The 20031-nt window shown below is 36.1% G+C and overlaps 1 protein-coding gene across 9 annotated transcripts in view; it reads left to right on the top strand.

Moving 5' to 3' along the window:
- Positions 1-20031, top strand: part of CCDC171 (coiled-coil domain containing 171) — a 340332-nt gene that overhangs the window by 33971 nt on the left and 286330 nt on the right. For 8 of the 9 annotated variants that reach the window (XM_041762317.1, XM_041762318.1, XM_041762320.1 and 5 more), the window contains 2 exons: positions 3948-4138; positions 19012-19158. In XM_041762317.1, coding sequence (XP_041618251.1) covers positions 3948-4138; positions 19012-19158 — 338 coding nt within the window. Of the gene's footprint in view, positions 1-3947; positions 4139-6797; positions 6930-19011; positions 19159-20031 lie in introns of all 9 variants that reach the window. The other variant, XM_041762322.1, reaches the window with a different exon arrangement.

The following is a 20031-nucleotide window of genomic DNA, read 5'->3' as shown; positions in this document are numbered from 1 at the left end:
TTAGATTTAGATCCTGGTTTTACTACATACTTAGTGATATTTGAATGTAGGTTTTTTAAGGATGAAGAGACAATGAAAAGTGCTTTGTTAACCACGTGGGACTAAACAAATGTTAAAAGGTTATCTGGTCCAAGTTGCGGCCAGCTGTCTTGGGTTAGAAGTATTTTTGATTACCCCTGGTATTTAATAACCACAACACTACCTGGAACTTATCAATGCAAGAATCGAAAGGCACTAAATATATCAGTTAATGACTTTGATTTAATTATGAGGAGGTTGAAGTCTAGGAAAGATGGGAAGTTACTTTCTTGAAGTCAGATGATTTTCACAGACATTTTATAGAGGAAAATAGAAGAATAGCCATTAATGAGATGAAAAATGCTTAACCTCACTTGTCTTCAGAGAAATGCAAATTAAAACCACAGTGACTGTTACTACGTACCCATTAGATGGTGCTAATTGAAAAGACTGTCAATACCAAATGTTAGTAAGGATGTAGAGCAACTGGAACTTTTATACTTTGTAAGTGGGAAAGTAAATGGTACAATTACTTTGGGGAAAAACCTGGTAACTTCTTTTAAAATAAACAGTTGGTGGACAACTTGTTAGATAGTCAAAAGGTTTATGAACTGGAAGCACCAGATACCTCTGGAATTAAGAATTGGAATAACAATAGTAGGTAAAATAAAGAGGGTTAAATGAAAGCTCTTTGTTCTAGAGGCAAATAGGTTCTTAGATCTCCTTCCCAAGAGCATGCTGCTCTGGGATTGGTCTCACTTTCTAGAGGGAGCCGGGAGTTGGGTGGCTTAATCTCTGGAAATAATAAAATACAGGGTCTCCAGACTAGCAAGAACAGGAATATAGCATACTCAATGCTGAATATTGAGAAACTATTTCTTCCGGCCTCCTTTTTCTGTTGATTTCTCCAAAAGCTAGCACCCAGATTTCTTGTTTTTTTTTTTAATTTAAATTTTTATTTATTTATGATAGTCACAGAGAGAGAGAGAGGCAGAGACACAGGCAGAGGGAGAAGCGGGCTCCATGCACCGGGAGCCCGATGTGGGATTCGATCCCGGGTCTCCAGGATCGTGCCCTGGGCCAAAGGCAGGCGCTAAACCGCTGCGCCACCCAGGGATCCCTAGCACCCAGATTTCTATATCCATGTGGGAGCTTGGAAGACTCTTCTATTCATCTGACCAAACCAAGAGGAAAAACCTAATGATACTGATATCGGGAGTTTCCTAATAAATGACCCAACCAGATCCAACTCCAGTAAAGGACTATGGTTATCAAGCCCTATCCTGAAGTTCAGAATCTAGGTGGTGGGTATATGGGTAGGTATGTAACTGTGTCACCATTACAGTTACCCTAGTTGAGAGAAGACAACCAAGAATTAGCAGATGCTTGGGGAGAGCCTCTAAAATGGAGAGAAACAAAATAATTAGGAAGAATCAGAAACTCTGAGGAGAAGATTTAATAAGTAACATTAATATCTTAAGAGCTGAAAGAAAATAGATTCCATCTATGGTGTGAGAACCAGATGTTATTAAAAAGAAGGGAAAGCTCTTAGAAGTAAAAAATGTGAAATCAGGAATGACAAATGTCAACAGAAGCATTGATAGATGAAGATGAAAGAAATCACCCAGAAATCAGAGTAAAAAAAGACAGAGGTGGAAAAGTAGGAGAGAATAGGCAAGAAAATTTGAGGGTCAACCTGAATAATAGGGTAATATTGAAAGAAGAGATAAGGGAGAAAACAGGGAGGGATAAATCATCAATGAAATTATTTAAGAAATCATCTCAGAACTAAAGGTTATGAGTTGCCAGATTGAAAGGGCCCATTGAACATTCACCACTATAACAAGAAATAGACCCACCCGAAGGCAAAGCTTATTATGCAATTTCAGAAGAATGGAGACAAAGTGAAGATCCTAAATTTTTTCAAAGAGAAAAGAAAGACACAAAAGGCACAAAAAGAAAAATAGGCCACATGCAAAGGAATGGGAACCAAAATGACCTTAAATTTCTTGCCTACAGTCTGGATACTAGACCATGGAATAATCTCATGTAGAGATAGTAACTGGATTGGAGAGGAGACTTTTTGTGCCTTTTATACCTTCGAATTTTGAATCTTTTGAATACATGATACATTTGAAACACAAACATGGTTTATTTGTTTATTTATTTAAGTTTCAGAGGAAGAGTTTAGTGATTCATCAGTTGCATATAACACCCAGTGCTCATCACAAGTGCTCTATTTAATTCTCATCACCCAGTTACCCAATCCCCTCACTTAGCTCCCCTCCAGTAACCCTCAGTTTGTTTCCTATAGTGAAGAGTCTCTTTATGGTTTATCTCTCTCTCTGATTTCATCTTACTTTATTTTTCCCACCCTTTCTCTATGTTCATCTGTTTTGTTTCTTGAATTCCACATATGAGTGAAATCATATGATATATGTCTTTTTCTGACTGACTTATTTCACTTAGTATAATGTCCTCTATTTCCATGCATGTCATTGCAAATGGCAAGATTTCATTATTTTGATGGCTGAGTAATATTCCATTGAATATATATAACACCTCTTCTTTATCCATTCATCTGTTGATGGACATCTGGGCTCTTTCCATGGTTTGACTGTTGTGGACATTGCTGCTATAAACTTTGGGGTTCATGTGCCCCTTTGAATCACTACCTAGTAGTGCAATTACTGGGTTGTAGAATAGCTCTATTTTTAACTTTTTGAGGAACCTCCATACTGTTTTCCACAGTGGCTGCTCCAGTTTGCTTTCTCACCAGCAGTGTATGAGGGTTCCCCTTTCTCTGCATCCTGGCCAACATCTGTTTCCTGACTTGTTAATTTTAGCCATTCTGACTGGTGTGGGATGGAATCTCATCGTGGTTTTGATTAACACAGATATAATTTAAAAATAATACTGTTAACTTTGACTTTTTTTTTTCTATTTTGGTTTGTTTAACAAGTGTGTTTGTGTGTATTTCCTCATTTTATCTTCACAACAGCTTAGCAAGGAGGCATTTTACTCCCATTAAGGGTTAAGAGTCCGAGAAGTTTAATCAGGTGGTAGGTGATGGAGCCAGACCTGTGAGTGTTTCATTGCATCTTTTCTAGATTCTGAAATAGAGCAGCAGCCATAGTGAGTTGAGATGTGTTAGTTATTGTTGAGGTAATACTCGAATAAGAGGTGAGTTGAGCCGAACCTTGGTGGAGTCAGTAGCTATAGTTCTAAGGGTTGTGAAACAGTAGTTCCCAATTTCAATTTTGTGACAGCTTCATGTGTAAATGTGTCACAACTAAGTTGTTGCCAGTAGTGGAATATCAAAATCTATAATCTATTAGGTCTTTTAAAAAAGTACCCCTGTAGTGGCTCCTGGGGGGCTCAGTCGGCTAAGCATTTGACTTCGGCTCAGGTCATGATCTTGGGTTCCTGGGATTGAGCCCCACATCGCACTCCCTGCTCAGCAGGGAGCCTGCTTCTGCCTCTCCCTCTGCTCTTCCCTCTGTGCTCTTTCGTGCTCTCTCAAATAAATGAAGTCTTTATTAAAAAATAAAGAAAAAAAAAGCCCTATATGTCACAGTTTAAAAAATGCACATTTGATTTATTTTCTTGAATAGGAGAAAAAATAGAATTGCAGCTGGTGCTAGAGGTGCACTTAAACTTGGGCATGCCTCTAGGAATATGTTGTTCGATTTCATGTCAAAATCACCTTTGTCTGAAAGCAAAGAAAAGATTGAGAAATTAGAGAGTAGACTGTTCTAGATAGAACAGTGAGTTTTTCAAGAGCTAACTGAAGCAAAGTGGTTAAATGTTTTGTTCTAAGTTCACACTGTATATGGATATAAAATCAACTCCGATTCCTAGGTGTGTGAACTTCTAGGGACTTCATTTGTGGTTGTAAATATACCTATTATTCTTTCATATTTTAATAGCTCAGAATGCAGAACTTCAAGGAAAGTCAAATGAGATCGAGAAGGCATTCCAGACTTCCCAGCTGAAGTGGAAAGAAGAATGCAGAAAATTTGAACATGATTTGGAGGAAAGAGACAATATAATTCAAAATTGCAATCGAGAATATGATTTACTTATGAAAGAAAAAAGCAGGCTAGAGAAAACCCTACAGGTAAATTATTTTTATTTTTTAAAGATTTATTTATTCACTTTAGAGAAAGAGAGTGGGCACATGTGCACAAGCTGGGGTGGGGGAGGGGCAGAGGGCAAGGGAGAGAGAGAACCCCAAGCTGAATTCCTACTGAGCTCTAACCCAGAACCCCAAGATCACAACCTGAGCTGAAACCAGGAGTCTGACAGTCAACCGGCTAAGCCATCCAGGCACCTCCAGGTAAATTATTTTTATAAAGGAATTTTTCTAGAATCATTGAGATATGTTACACATTTATTTGAAATTATCCTTGGGAAGGGAAATATCTACCAAAAATCAAGAAAATCTGATTTCCTCCTATCTACCTCCCTTTCTTCCTCTTTTCTTTCCTTTCAGGGGCATTTTTAAGTGTGTTTTTTGTAATATGCTATAGCAATATATTAATTTGTATGTTGTTTTCTTTTGTGAGAAACAGTTTGAGATTTCTGATCAAACTAAAGGAACTTACTTGTGTGGGAGTATAAGAAGACGAGAACCTCCTGTCCTTTAGGTGCAGCAGTAGGAAAATTTGGAAGTTTTGAAATATGGGCTCTCGACTTTGGTCTGAATATGCAATAAATACAAAAAAATTTATATATCTGATATAAACTTCATTTTCTATGTAGAGTATATTTTATACAGACATGACCAAATATTTGATGACCTTTTACTGAAATTATTTGAACTATTTATCTTCCAGTTTTTTGTTTTTGTTTTTTTAACGCTCTAAAGTAAAAGTATGATTTAAGGTTGAAGTTGGGGATCCCTGGGTGGCGCAGCGGTTTGGCGCCTGTCTTTGGCCCAGGGCGCGATCCTGGAGACCCGGGATCGAATCCCACATCGGGCTCCCGGTGCATGGAGCCTGCTTCTCCCTCTGCCTGTGTCTCTGCCTCTCTCTCTCTCTCTGTGACTATCATAAATAAAAAAAAAAAATAAGGTTGAAGTTGCCAGCCCCTTAAAAGATAGATTTTGAATTGCCTATATTTGTCATTTTTTTTTTTTGAAGCACCAATTTAAATAAAAAACAAAGTGATAGAAATGCTTTACATTTACCACTAGTGTAAATGGCTTTCCAGAATTCTGGAGAAATAACTCTTTATTGAAAGTAATTTTACACAAGCATTTACTAAATGTAAAAGTTACACTACAAGGTTCCATGGCATTGTCAGCAGATCTGATTTCCTCCACGTCAGACAATTTGTTTCTTTAGCGTTATGTTCCCAGATCCTCTAACAATGCCTGGTGTGTACAAGGGCTCCCTTAGTATCTGAATGGGGGGAGTTTAGGTTCCCCAGGTCCCTGAGGGGCCGTGTATAACCTTCCTCATGTAAAATGTCTAGAACTATGGGGAAAGAAGCATAATGGCAGCAGCTCCTTATAATCAGTCAGTCAGGCTGCATTTCAGGTTATAAGATCTTGCTGTGATCTTACTCAGCTACTTGATTTTATGCTACCGACTTTGAGCTGATCTGCACAGACTTTGGGGGAATTTGGGGTTGAATAGGAGTCACACTAGTTGGAGGAGACTTTTGTGATGACTTTCCATTAGTGAAAGTTCTAAGGGTAATCTTTACTATGCAGATCACTGCTACTGTTTATACGGATACAGAAGGCTCTCCCTTCTCTATCAACCACACAATCTTGTGTTAATGGAAACTTAGTTTTAAATTGGGCTTCTTGGGGAACCTATATTTTATATATATATTTTTAAGATTTTATTTATTTATTTGACAGGGAGAGAGTGAGAGAGCACAAGCAGGGGGAGGGGCAAAGAGAAAAGGAGAAGCTGGCTCTTGGCTGAGCAGGAAGTCCTATGTGGGGACCTGGGACTTGATCCCAGGACCCTAGGATCATGACCTGAACCAAAGGCAGATGCTTAACTGACTGAGCCACCCAGGCACCCCTGCATTTTATATTTTTAAGAGTTTGAACCAAGTGTTAGATCTTGTAAATGCAGTACAACTAGGAAAACTCACCCCAAAAAAGCTTTTCGGAAGTATTATCTGTAGAATTAGAAATTAGTTACTAAAATCCAAACCTTCAAAAAAATTTTAACTTTTTAAATTATTGACATTCTAGCATTTTTTTATCCTGATTTGTTGCACAAGAGTCCTTCCTTATCGGGATCCCTGGGTGGCACAGGGGATCCCTGGGTGGCGCAGTGGTTTAGCGCCTGCCTTTGGCCCAGGGCGCGATCCTGGAGATCCAGGATCAAATCCCACGTCGGGCTCCCGGTGCATGGAGCCTGCTTCTCCCTCTGCCTATGTCTCTGCCTCTCTCTCTCTCTGTGTGACTATCATAAACAAATAAAAATTAAAAAAAAAAAAAGATTCCTTCCTTATCACCTTTGGTAAATACAATGTACTCTCTGAGTTTTATATGTAAATTATCAGGGATAATCCAGTTTGTTCATAGGTAATTAGAACTTTCTATGTTACCTACTTTACATGTAGACTACATGTAATCTGCATGCTGATGATCAAAATATAATAGAGTTCTATTAATGATTTTAACATAAATTATGAGTTTTAGCCATCTATAGGTAAGGAGAGTCCTTTGTACACTTGAATTGGGGATGAAGGAAGGAAGAAAGATGATGTTCATTGATCTAATAGTAAAGCAAGATTTTATTCATATAAAGGAAGCATTGGAAAAACATCAGCAGGAGAAGAATGAGATGGAGTCTCATATCAGGGAGACAGCACTGGAGGAGTTTAGATTACAAGCAGAACAATGGGATGCAGAAAGAAGAGAGTTACAATTTATAGTGCAGGTATTTTAAAAATAATAATTCAGTTCCTTAAATATATCTTTTTAATGCTTATGATACTAAAAATTACATTAGTGTAATAATTGGCTAGCTTACTCAATGCAAAAATGACTCCTAGTCTTTGATCTCTGAAAGGCCATGTTTCATTTGTGGTTACATGACAATATGGGCAACTGTTGTGAGCAGATACTATTAGAATTAGAATTGGGTGACTTCCATTGCATAAATTATTTGATTTTAGGAAGTACATGCATGCATTTGGTATTTTATTTTTCCAGTTTAAAGTATGAGACCGTTCACAGTCTTTAATAGCCTAAACAAATAGAATAATTGGACTTTAGATATTAAATAATGCTTATAAATTAATACAGCATAGTGATTTTTCAACTCTTTTTTTAAGAGAGGAAATTCTTAATTGTGTTCTATTTCCTCCTTTCCCCCAACACACAGAATCTCCAAGGCGTCAAATAGGTTGGAAAATAACTGACTATATCCAACCCCCATTGTAGATGAGCAGATGGAGGTTTATGATGTAATCAGATCATAGACTGAGTAATTAATGTGGGAGAAGACTACAGGTCACAGATTCTCACTTTGATGTACTGTGCATTGTTTTTCAGGAGATTGTATGTATTTTGAAAGAGAGATAAGAGAAATTTGAACTGTTAATTCACTGACCAACTAACTTAAAATTTAAAAGAAATCTCCATAATTTCTTCTATTACTTATTTTGTGATAAGACATTTTTTCTGTACAAAATGACAAGTTGAAATACATAGTCTTTGTAGATAGCCAAGATACATATTCTTCACAGAATGAATAATATCTATCTAAAATAAATTTTGGAGTAGTTTTGTGTTAGAAACAATTCTGCAAGACAAAGGCAGCCAAAAACATGCAGAGAAGAGCCACCTTATTTCTTTAAGAGTGAAAACTGGCAATAAACCGTGGAAATACTGAATTTGTTGTATATGTAAGTATTCAAAATACCAACATATCCACAGCTTTCCCAAACCTTTGGTTTTGGACAATGCTTTTCTTACCAGTCACTCAATCTATAGAATCTGGAAAGACATTACAATAATTCTTTAGACCTCTTGGTATTCTTAGAGTCTGTTTGTAATTTGTGTCCTTCCTTCCCTTCCCTCTCCCTCCCTGAGTTTCTGCTATGGGTACTGAGGTTACAGAATTGATTAAGATATAATTTCTGTCCTAGAGGATCTTAAAACAGAGAGACATGAAAGAGAAAAAATATGTTGAAATATAATAAAATTTTTGACAAAATACTGTGGTGTGGGATCATGAAAGAGAAATTAACTGCCTAGGAGACTGGGGAAACCATCACAGAGCAGATGACATTTGACCTGTTTTTTATAATTGTCTTAAAGGCTACCTGAAACAAACAAAATAAGTAAATGAAAATAATCTCTTCATTTTGAAACACTCATAAATCTTCAGTGCCACCAATCAGAAGCCTGAAACTTGCAGAATATGATTCAGAGAACTTTATATTTAAATGTGTGGATGATGTGATTTTTAGATGCAGTTTCTTGGTCAATCCTATAAACCTCAGATTAAATGCGTGTGGTTATAACAGACTTTATATTATAAAGTACCAAAAGTATAATGTATCAGCCTTCTTTTTTTTAAGATTTTAAAAAAATTTTTTAAGGGATCTCTATACTCAACATGGGGCTCAAATTCAACCCTGAGATGGAGTCCCATTCTCCACTGTCTAGGCCAGCCAGGTGCCCCGGTATCGGTCTTTAATTATTATGTATGGGAAAGAATAGAGAACATACTCCTTAATTACAACATTTTTTTGTAAGATAAAAATTTTTAAAGTTTTTATTTAAATTCCAATTAGTTAACATGCAGTATAGTATTAGCATAAGATACATTTTATTTTTTTGTAGCTTAAATGGTCAGAGCTCAGACTCTTAGTTTCTCATCCTTTTAACATTAACAAAAGAAAACTTTTTTTCTTTTTAAAGCAAGTTTAAGCAACTGTTCATATTTTTAAAAGTCTTTTTTTAAATAACTCGAGGGATAGATTGAAATTCACTTCCCTATTTGCTGTTGATGGGTGTAGGTTTCCATCCTATAATTAGGTGTTAGTATGGGATAGCATTCTCTTTGTGCGACTCTCTAAGGGAATTCAGTTTTTAAAATAAGTTAAAAAAAAAAAACACCTTCTAAGAGAAACCCCATCTTTAACAGACAAAGCAGGTGTAGTATTTCTTTCATCTGGGCTTTAGAATTCAGTCCCACTATAAAAAAAAAATCTTAATTTTATGCCATGTCTCTTTTCTTTCCTAGTAATTGAAACGCTAAATAGAGGTGTACTTCTCTGGAATATTAATGGGAACTCTAGTGCAGTTACCTCATTTTAAAAAGGCATTTCTCATTTTTTTTAATGCATGTCCTCTTTTGATAAACATAAAAACTCCCCGTCTCTCTTTAGCATTATTTGAAATTTCAAAACAAATCAAAGCCTCCCCCAAGAAACTCCCAAACAAGCCAAAGCCAATTTAATTTAAAAACGAAGTATTTGTACTGATTTTGAAATATATATTCTTATTTAAAAATTTTTTGATCTCCATTAAAATTTTTAATTTAAAATGGCCATTTGTTATGTTTTTATCTATTATTTCTTCATTCCTCCTCTAGCAATGGGAACTTTGAAGATGCTTATTTGTCACAAGCTTTTCTATTGTAGATAGTGTGGGACATGCAGCAGTAAAGGGTTCTTTTAAATGGCCGTGCCCTTTTTCTTTGTCACTTTTCCAGTTCATTTCAATGTATAATTTATCAATAGGATTGAAAGCATTTAGAAGATGTGTATTTTTTCGTATTTATCTTGTTTCTCAAATTCTGTAACTCAACCAGGGAATAAAATGATCCTTTCTTCCTTCATTGACTAAATTTAATTTAAACATCTAGTGATAAGGAATGAGAGAGTTTGTAATGGCAAGATGCCTGAGAAATGTAGATTGAAAATAATAACATACACTATAGCAGAAGAAGAACAGGGAGGCAGTAAAGGAAGGTATCAGAGCAGGCTTAGGTATCAGTAGGCAGTGTAGTTTGGATTGGAGGGCAACATGTGAAAGATTGATCTGGTAGGCATGGTTGTGATCTTGGGACAGCCTGGAAGAAGCTGCATGGAAAGGAAGTGTTTCAGAAGTTTGGTTGAAATGATCTAGAGCAGCAAGGAGCATTTCTTTGCAGTTTCCTAGGCAACTGCCCAGTGGTGCCCTGTGTAAGCAAGCAGCACAGACAGTGACTCTGGCACTGCCTGTTTTTTTCTAAACAGGAAATAGCTTTATATTCAATTTATAAAATTGCTATCTATTGTGCTCATTGTAAAAAATGCCCTAATTTAGGGAAATTCAAAAACAAAAGTGGAGGTCTTATGACTCCCTCCCCCACCAAATCCCACTTCTTATCTAAAGGTATATGAACATTTTATCATTGTATTATGTAAATGGAATTATATCCCTCAGTATGCTTGGTGTCCATCTTTTAATATCCTTGTATTATTCTTGTAGCATTTATATGGTTTTCTGCCATGTGGATGTTCCCAACATATATTAAGGAATCCCTTATTGAAAGACATTTTATTTTCTTCAAAAATTTTTTGCTGTAACTAAGATTTGGAGAGCCTGGTTGGCTCAGTCCATAGAGCTCGTGACTCTTGAGTTTGGGGTTGTGAGTTCAAGCCTTACATTGTGCACAGAGCTTACTTAAAAAAAGAGAGGGAGGGATCCCTGGGTGGCTCAGCGGTTTAGCGCCTGCCTTTGGCCCAGGGCGCAATCCTGGAGACCCGGGATCGAGTCCCACGTCGGGCTCCCGGTGCATGGAGCCTGCTTCTCCCTCTGACTATGTCTCTGCCTCTCTCTCTCTCTCTCTGTGACTATCATAAATAAATAAAAATTGAAAAAAAAAAAAGAGAGGGAGAGAGAAATTAAAAAAAAAAAAAAAAGGGAAAAATGATTCATTGACATTCCTGGCCATATCTTTGAGCTGTTGTACAAGTAACTGAATTATGTAAATGCCTAAAAGTATCACTGCTTGGTCTGCAAGCTTATGTATTTATAATTATGATCAGTATTACATAAAGTTAATACCAGTTTATACTCTATGACTGCAAACATTATTTCTGATTGTAGAACTGTGCTGGCTTTGGGGATTTCAGGAGATAAGCAGGTACTAGGTTGAGGTGTGGTAACTAGCTACATTGAAATATTTCATCAGGTAAGAAGGAGGAGTACCTTAGCTCTGGTATGTTTCTAATTATATTTTTATAATTCTTTAGACTTGAAACCATATTTTGGAGTCTGAGAAATGTTTATATGAGGATATTTTAAAAAATTTAGTTTTGGGGCTATGTTTCTGAAGTATGTGGACAGAAAGCAAGTTTTCTAGTAGCACAATGTGGTTTCCTATAATGGTAAATATCAGTTCAAAAAAAATGCCTCATTTTAAAATATTTTAAGTTCGGGATGCCTGGGTGGCTTAGTGGTTGAGCGTCTGCCTTTGGCTCAGGTCATGATCCTGCGGTCCTGGGATCAAGTCCCATATCAGGCTCCCTGCAAGGAGCCTGCTTCTCTCTCTGCCTCTGCCTCCACCTCTCTCTGTCTTTAGTGAATAAATAAATAAAATATTAAAAAGTTCAACACCTCCCTCTAGTGGACAAAAGAAGAACGCCCTCAATTTCCATCGTCCTTAATATGATTTTATTTACACACACACTCATACACACACATTGACACTTACATTTTCACTATAAGGATCCTGGTAGCTTTTTGTTTTATTAGAAGATAAATTTTGGGGCACCTGAGTGGCTCAGGAGTTGAGCATCTGCCTTTAGCTCAGGTCGTGATCCTCGAGTCCTGGGATCAAGTCCCGCATTAGGCTCTCCTCAAGGAACTGCTTCTCCCTCTGCCTGTGTCTCTGCTTCTCTCTGTCTCTCATGAATTAAAAAAAAAAAATCTTTAAAAAAAAAGAAGATAAATTCTGTGATAAAAATTTAAAAATTTTATTTGCAAAGAGGCAAATTAATCTTGACATGTAACTGCATGTATTATTTTATAGCTCTTTTGGAATTTTCTTTTTTTTTTTTTGGAATTTTCTTGTATGTTATAATATACCCCAGACTTAGATTGTGTTGATAAAACCACAAATATAAGATGAATATTTGAACATACAGAAAATGACAGGGACTAATACAACCAGTACCTAGTATAACGTACCAATACCATTAATATACCTAAAGATTTTGTTTATTTGTTCATGAGAGACACACAGAGAGAAGCAGAGACATAGGCAGAGGGGGACACCAGCTCCTTGCAGGGAGTCAGATGCGGGACTTGATTCCCCAGACCCAGGGTCACGCCCTTAGCCGAAGGCAGAAGCTCAACTGCTGAGCCACCCAGGTGTCCCAATATTGTTAATATATCTAATATTTACCATCTAGGTTATGTGTTTGTCATATTTCTCTCAGCATTAAAAACAGACAAGCAATAAATTGTTATATTATTTAAGAGTGACTATTCTGAATCACTTTATCATCCCACCATCACCCCATTCCCAAAAGATAACCATTATTCTGAAGTCAGTGTTTAATTTTCTGTCTGTATACATTGACCATGTATCATATTATTTTGGTATTTTTTTGTGTTTTAAAACTATACATAGAGTATCATAATGTATGAATCTTTGTCCAACTTGTCTTTCTCACTAGTGTTTTTGAGATTTTTTTCCAAGTTAATAAACTGGCTCTGGTTTATTCAATTTAACTGATGTATGGTATTTTATTCTATGTGTATCTCATAATTATTTTCCATTACTGGATTGATTGAGATTTAAATTCTTCCCAACTTTTAATTATCAGATACAGTGCTTTCATGAATATTGAATATTTTTGTTTATGTAGGTATGTAGTTTGTGTATATGCAATTATTTAGAGGTAAAATATATGCCAAATTGTTCTCCCACATGGTATGCCAATTCAAAAGAAGAGTTCCTCTTCTCTTAACAATTTCTTGAATACTTGGTATTTTTCAGACTTAATTTATTTTGCAGTAGGATGTTTGTGAAATTATATCTCATTTTTGCTTAAATTTCTATTTCTCTGACATTGGGCATGTTGTATTTATTGGCCATTCATGTTTCTTCTTCTGTGAACTGCCAGTTTATACTTTTACTTTCTCCTTTTGGGTTGTTTGTATATTTTTATTGATTTATAGGAGCTTTTAATATATTTGGTTGCTAATCCTTGGCTAGTTATATCCTCATTGTAAGCATGGAGACAATTATATTGGATTTGATGCGTCATTTTAAATTTTAGTGTAGTTGAATTTATCACTCTTTTTTTCTTATTAATAGTGTCTTTTATGTCTTAACCTAAAGTCGTAAAGAGAATGTGTATTTTTTTCTATACATAGCATGAGGAGATCTAATTTTATTTTTTTTCAAATGGATAACCAAATGCCCCTATACCAGCTATTCAACTGTCTGTTCTGTCACCACTTACTGATTTATAGTGTTGTCTCCATCCAAGTTACTTTCTATCTAAGGTTTAGTTTCTGAGCGCTATGTTCTGTTTCGCTTATATACTTATCTATTTATGAGTCAATATTGAATTGTTTTATTTACCATGGCTTTAGAATAAGTCTTGATAACTGGTAGGGCAAGTTCCCCTCTCCATATTCTTAATATTTTTTTATGAGGGAATATTTTTTCTTAGCCTTTAATCTCCCATGTGAGTTTGACGTTTAGCTTGTAATATTCCACCAAGAAAACTTGGTGAAACTTTGATCAGAATTGAATTGATTTTAGGGTCTATTTGGCATAAAGTGGATATCCTTAATTTTTTCTGTTTTCTATCTCTTTATATTTTTGTTCTATTTCCTGAGAGATTTCTTCAGCATTATATTGTAACTTTTCTACTGAATTTTCATTTTTTCTTTTGGGTTATTTATTATTTTTTTGAAAAAGTATTTATTCGGGCAGCCCCAGTGGCTCGGCAGTTAGCGCTTCCTTTGGCCCCGGGGTGTGATCCTGGAGACCCTGGATTGAGTCCCATGTCGGGCTCCCTGCACAATGCCTGCTTCTCCCTCTGCCTGTGTCTCTGCCTCTCTCTCTGTGTCTGTCATGAATAAATAAATAAATAAAATCTTTAAAAAAATAAAAAAATAAAAAAGTATTTATTCATTCATGAGCGACAGAGAGATGGAGACAGAGACACAGGCTGAGGGAGAAGCAGGCTCCGTGCAGGGAGCCCGACATGGGACTCAATCCTGGGTCTCCAGGATCAGGTCCTGGGCTGAAGGCGGTGCTAAACCGCTGAGCCACCGGGCTGCCCTCTTTTGAGTTATTTTTGAAGAGCTCTTGCTACTTCTTTGACTATACTTTTTTTTTTTTTATAGTAGACTCTTGACACATAGTTACAATTTTTTCTTGAGATGATAATTTTTTTTAAAAGATTTTATTGATTTATTCCTGAGAGACACACAGAGAGAGGCAGAGACACTGGCAGAGGGAGAAGCAGGGTCCATGCAGGAAACCCGATGCAGAACTCAGTCCTGGAATTCCAGGATCACGCCCTGAGCCAAATGCAGACGCTCAACTGCTGAGCCACCCAGGTGTCCCGAGATGAGAACTTTTAAGATTTATTCCCTTAGCAACTTTCAAATGTACAACACAGTGTTGTTAACTAGAGTCACCATGCTGTACTCCCAGAACTTACTATTTTATAACTTTTGACTTCCTCCACTTATTTCTCCCATTCCCCATCCTCCACCTTGGCAATCACCAGTCTGATCTGTTTCTGGGAGTTTGGTTTATTTTCATTCCACATATAAGTGAGATTATACAGTATTTATTTATCTGATTTATTTCACTTAGCATAATGCCCTCAGGGTGCATCTATGTTGTCCCAAATGGCAGGATTTCCTTCTTTTTTTATGGTTGAATAATACTCTACTATGTATATGTGTATGAGTGTGTATATATGTGTGTGTGTGTGCATCACATTTTGTTTATTCATTCATCCGCTGATGGACACTTAGGTTGTTGTCATATCTTGGCTCTATTAACAGTATTGATTTTCAAGGCTATCAGTAACTGATGGGAAGGGCCATGGATTTAGGGCAAGTTAAAATGCCAAAAAGCTCACCATTGTTACAGAGATTTCAGCTGATTTACTTGAATAAGTGCTTATTGATAAGATTATTACAAGCCTATGGTGAATTTCCACTTATAAAAAATTTGATTTTGACATTTTTTGCCAGTGTTCTTCATGCTTTTATGGAAAAAAGAATTTTTGGTTGTCCTTACTTTGCAATTCTGAAATTGCTTCTGTTCTCAAAAGATATTTTGAAGGTTTATTCTCTTTATTATGTGTTTCTTTGAGGTTGTTTTTCCTCTTCCCCCTTGATTTAGATTTCATCTTTTATGTTGTTTTTTTTCCCCTCAAAATACCTCTTTTTCTTATGTTTGAGAGTTGAGGACTAAAAGGCTTATTAGGAGCTTGAGTGTTTGAGTTTGCTCTTTCAACTGTGATCTTCAGTGTAGGGTTACTTGGCTGGATATTTGAAACAGGTATGTATATAAACCTCCTATCTGCCCCAACTAACCTAAGAAGAGGTAGAAAATAGAAAACCTAAAAGAGTCGGTATCAAAATTCCAGGCCCTTATTGCTTCAGCAATGAACAAAAGAACATGCAAAGAGCAGATAATTTTCTTAAACTGCCAGAGAATGGAAAAATCTTTTTTTTTTTTTTTTAAAGATTTATCTGTTTGAGAGAGAGGGAGAGAGCAAGCAAGCACAAGTGGGAGGGGCAGAGGGAGAGGGAGAATCCCAAGCAGACTCCACGCTCAGCCCAGAGCCTGATGTGGGGCCAGTCCCAGGAACCTGAGACCACCACCCCAGCCAAAACCAAGATTCAGACGCCTCACCAACTCTGCCATCCAGGTGCCACTTATAATGGAAGAATCTTGATGACATGCTAAACTGATAAATCTTGATGCTAAATTGACAAGACTAGAAGAAGAGATAATTATAGCTGATCTCACTAATGAATAAACATACAGAAGTATTATATAAAATATTAGTCAACTCAATGCAGCAAAATATAAAAAAGGTATAATATAAAAAGCCTTTATACAATAAATACCAGGTGAGTTTAACATTGGAAAATTAATCAGTGTGGGCACCTGGGTGGCTCTGTGGTTGAGCATCTGCCTTTGGCTCAGGTTGTGATCCTGGGGTCCTCGGGATCAAGTCCCACACCAGGCTCCCTACAGGGAGCCTACTTCTCCCTCTGCCTATGTCTCTGCCTCTCTCTCTGTGTCTCTCATGAATAAATAAAGTATTTAAAAAAAATTAATGTAATTTTAAGTTAATGTAATCCCTTAACTATGTAATATAAGTTTCTTGAATATGTAAATAGAATTCCTAAGACGTCCACACTATATGAAGAAGGCAGTTTTTTAACATAAAAACTGTGTGTGTTTTTATATGCATATCCAAGGATATATAGTAATTGTCACGTAATATTAGTGACTACTTGACCTCTGCATTAAAACGGGGATTGTTAGGTCAGCATTTCATCTATATCTTGAAAGACTTTTATTTAAAAACTGCATTACTGAAAAAAAAAAAAATAAAATAAAAACTGCATTACTGTAAGGACCATTTAATATAGGTCAAGTATCATAAAGTTAAAATTTCACCAATAAATATAATAAGCCCTAACTGATCCATGACTGATTCTCCAGTTTTTTTATATGATTAAATCAAAAGTGTCATGGAATGATGCATATGCTTTTTGTTTAGTGTAATGGAATGATTGCATTTTTTGTACTGTTTCTCAATAGAATGGGAATCACAAGTCATATCTTCTTATTTTTTGATGTATTTTTATTTATTTATTTTCATATCTTCTTAAATAAATTTTGTGAGCCTTCTCGAATACTCAGTTTCTTTTGCTTTATTTAATAAATATTGTTTGAAATAATTGCCATCAACTATGATACAAGCATTTTTGGTTATGGTTTTTATTTTGTTTTTATTTCAGATTATTTGGTTTACATTGAGATTAACCTTGTAAATTGCTGTTTATTCATCTAAAAATATACATAGTACTTTGTGTGGATGATAGAAATCTGGAGATGATGTGTCCGTCAGGAGGCACATAATTTGACAGTGAATTTGAGTTGATGCTGACACTATTGACTGCTTGGAGGAAGGGGACCTGTCATGCAGAATAAAAGTAGTATTTTATACATGGATGGTGCTTAATGGTCTTAAAAGTACTTTTGTATATGAAGGTCCTATTATGATGAAATGAGAGGACATATGGCTATTTGTAAAACCATTTATTCCCGAACCCAGAGTGTCATTAAAACAGTGTGAGTGGTGTCTGCTTACTATAGACAATGCTGGCACAGTTTTGCTCTGGTACCCAGATTTGCTCTTTGTGGTGTTAGTTTAAGGATAGAAAATGTGTGAGCAGATGAACTTCTGTATATTGAGATGTTTCTGTTACCTGAAGATCATTCCTGAGTTCATGTGTAGTCGGCTACCGAGTGGTAATCTCATGAGTGGGGGATGTGGAGAGAGGGAATTAACGTTAGGTTTTATTCTCCACTCTCTGACTGTGGGCTGCACTGCCAGGTGCCTTCCATGTTAGAGTCTTCTATAGAGAGTTGTATTTGGTGCTTGTGACATTCTCAATCAGGTTCTTGTGACACCGTTTGAGTGACTAGTAACACCTGGAACCATTTTGGGTCCCTATCTGTGTGTATATCCCTAGATAAGACTGTGCTGGTGAAGGAAGTTGGGAAAGGAGCCTGTGCCAGAGACCTGAGTGGGAATGATAAATCAGGACATGTTACTGCAGAAAATACCTTTGATGTGGGTGTTGACTTTATGCTTGAACTTTCATGACATTCAACTCTGATTTCTGAGTTTTGTGGGGAGATAAGATTGAGAGATTTCAGCAGAAGATGACCTGATGTTATTTTTCTTTCAATAATACAGCAAAGATTGGAAAACTTGGAAACTGAAGGAAATGAAACACAGCCATCTAGTGGATGAAACTTTAAGAGCTATAGAGCTATAACCATAGCTAAAGTACCATGAGCTCACATAAAAACCTCTCAAGGGTCATTATTAGGCATTCAGGCTAATCACTTCTTATCACACAAGTGAGCAGGTACATTTGTATTACAAAATATTTTAAAATTTTAGTGAGGGGGAGAACATTATATATAGCAGTAGGACTGCAGCGTAATGTAAATACCCTCAGAGGTCAATTGAACTAGCAGAAAGTATAGTAAGCTAGACATATTTTCAAACATAACATGTATTAATCAGAGTTTTAAAATTGTAAAACTCCTATAATTCTTTTTTTTTCCAATTTTATTTTTAAGTAATCTCTACACCCAATGTGGGATTCAAACCCACAACCCCGAGATCAAGAGTTTCATGTTCTACCAATGAGCCAGCCAGTCACCCCAAAATTGTAAAACTCCAGCAGTACTTTTTGAACATTTTGAAACATTACTGGAAACATTAAAGGGCAAATGTCTTTGAGATCCTTGAACAAGAGAGGTTTGAACTGCATGGGTCCACTTACACGTGGTTTTTTTTTCAATAAATATGTTGGAAAATTTTTTGGAGATTTTGGACGATGTGGAAAAACTTGGAGATGACCTGGAGATGTGGAGCCAAGAAATACTGAAGAAAATTAAGAAAAATTTGATATTGTAAGAATACAATACATAATACATATAAACAGATAAAATATGGATTAATCAGTTGTTTGTGTTATCATTCTGGTCAACAGTAGGCTATTGGAAGCTAAATTTGGGGGGGAGTCGAAGTTATACACAGGTTTTTTGACTGCTCATGGGTGGGTGTCCCTAACCCTCATGTTGTTCAAGGGTCAACTGTATAAATTAACCTCTTGTTAAGTTGAAGCACAGATTTAGTTACTCACTGTCTTTTATAAGATACATTTTTGTCATTGTTGGCTTATAAACATTATTGATGCAAAAATGAATTATTTTCCAGGAGCAAGATAATGCTGTACAAAATATGCACAAGAAGGTAGAAAAATTAGAAGCTGAACATATGGACTGCTCTGATCTTTTACGGCGACAAACAAGTGAACTTGAATTTAGCACTCAACGAGAAGAACGTCTTAGGAAAGAATTTGAGGTATATTTTCTTATTCTTTTAAAACAGTCATTTAAGGTCAGAGAAAGTTTTACTCTATCATAAAACATAAAACTAATTTTTTCAGTACTTATTTATATTGAATATCTGGTTTCTTTGAGAACTTTATATTTGAGTAAATTATATTTTGCCCCTAATTTTTAAAATCTATCCATTTTTAACAGTTAATTCTCATGGAATATTTGGAAAGCTTGAGGGTAATTGTTTACATAATAAGGTTGAGGAAGCAACACAGGAAAGGATTTTGTATACATAATATTAAATTCTAATTTTGTATTTTTTTTTTTAAGATTTTATTTATTTACTCATGAGATACAGAGAGAGAGAGGCAGAGACATAGGCAGAGGGAGAAGAAGACTCCCTGTGGGGAGCCTGATGTGGGACATGATCCCAGGACCCCAGGATCATGACCTGAGCCAAAGGCAGATGCTCAACTGCTGAGCCACTCAGGCACCCCACTAATTTGGTAGTTTGAATCATGTACTAGCTGCATGATTTTGTGGAATGCTTTTCAGGTAAGACTTTAGATGGGAAAGAAGCATCAACTTACAAATGAAATATATGATTTTTATGAGAGAATGATACTGATGGTCACTTTAATTTTTAGAGAAATTTATTTAATTCTTCTTTTTAAACTTTCTTTTGTTTATGGGAAATTAAGTATTTCAATAGGTAAATAAGTTTTATTTTAAACATAATCTGTAATTGTTATTAGGTAAATAAACATTTTTAAAGAGAATTCGGGCAGCCCGGGTGGCTCAGCAGTTTAGCACTGCCTTCGGTCCAGGGCATGATCCTGGAAACCCAGGATTGAGTCCCACGTCAGGCTCCCTACATGGAATCTGCTTCTCCCTC

Source organism: Vulpes lagopus, chromosome 7 (genome assembly GCF_018345385.1).
Source record: "Vulpes lagopus strain Blue_001 chromosome 7, ASM1834538v1, whole genome shotgun sequence".
In the NCBI taxonomy this organism is placed as follows: Eukaryota; Metazoa; Chordata; class Mammalia; order Carnivora; family Canidae; genus Vulpes; species Vulpes lagopus.
This window is presented reverse-complemented; position numbering and strand designations above follow the sequence as displayed.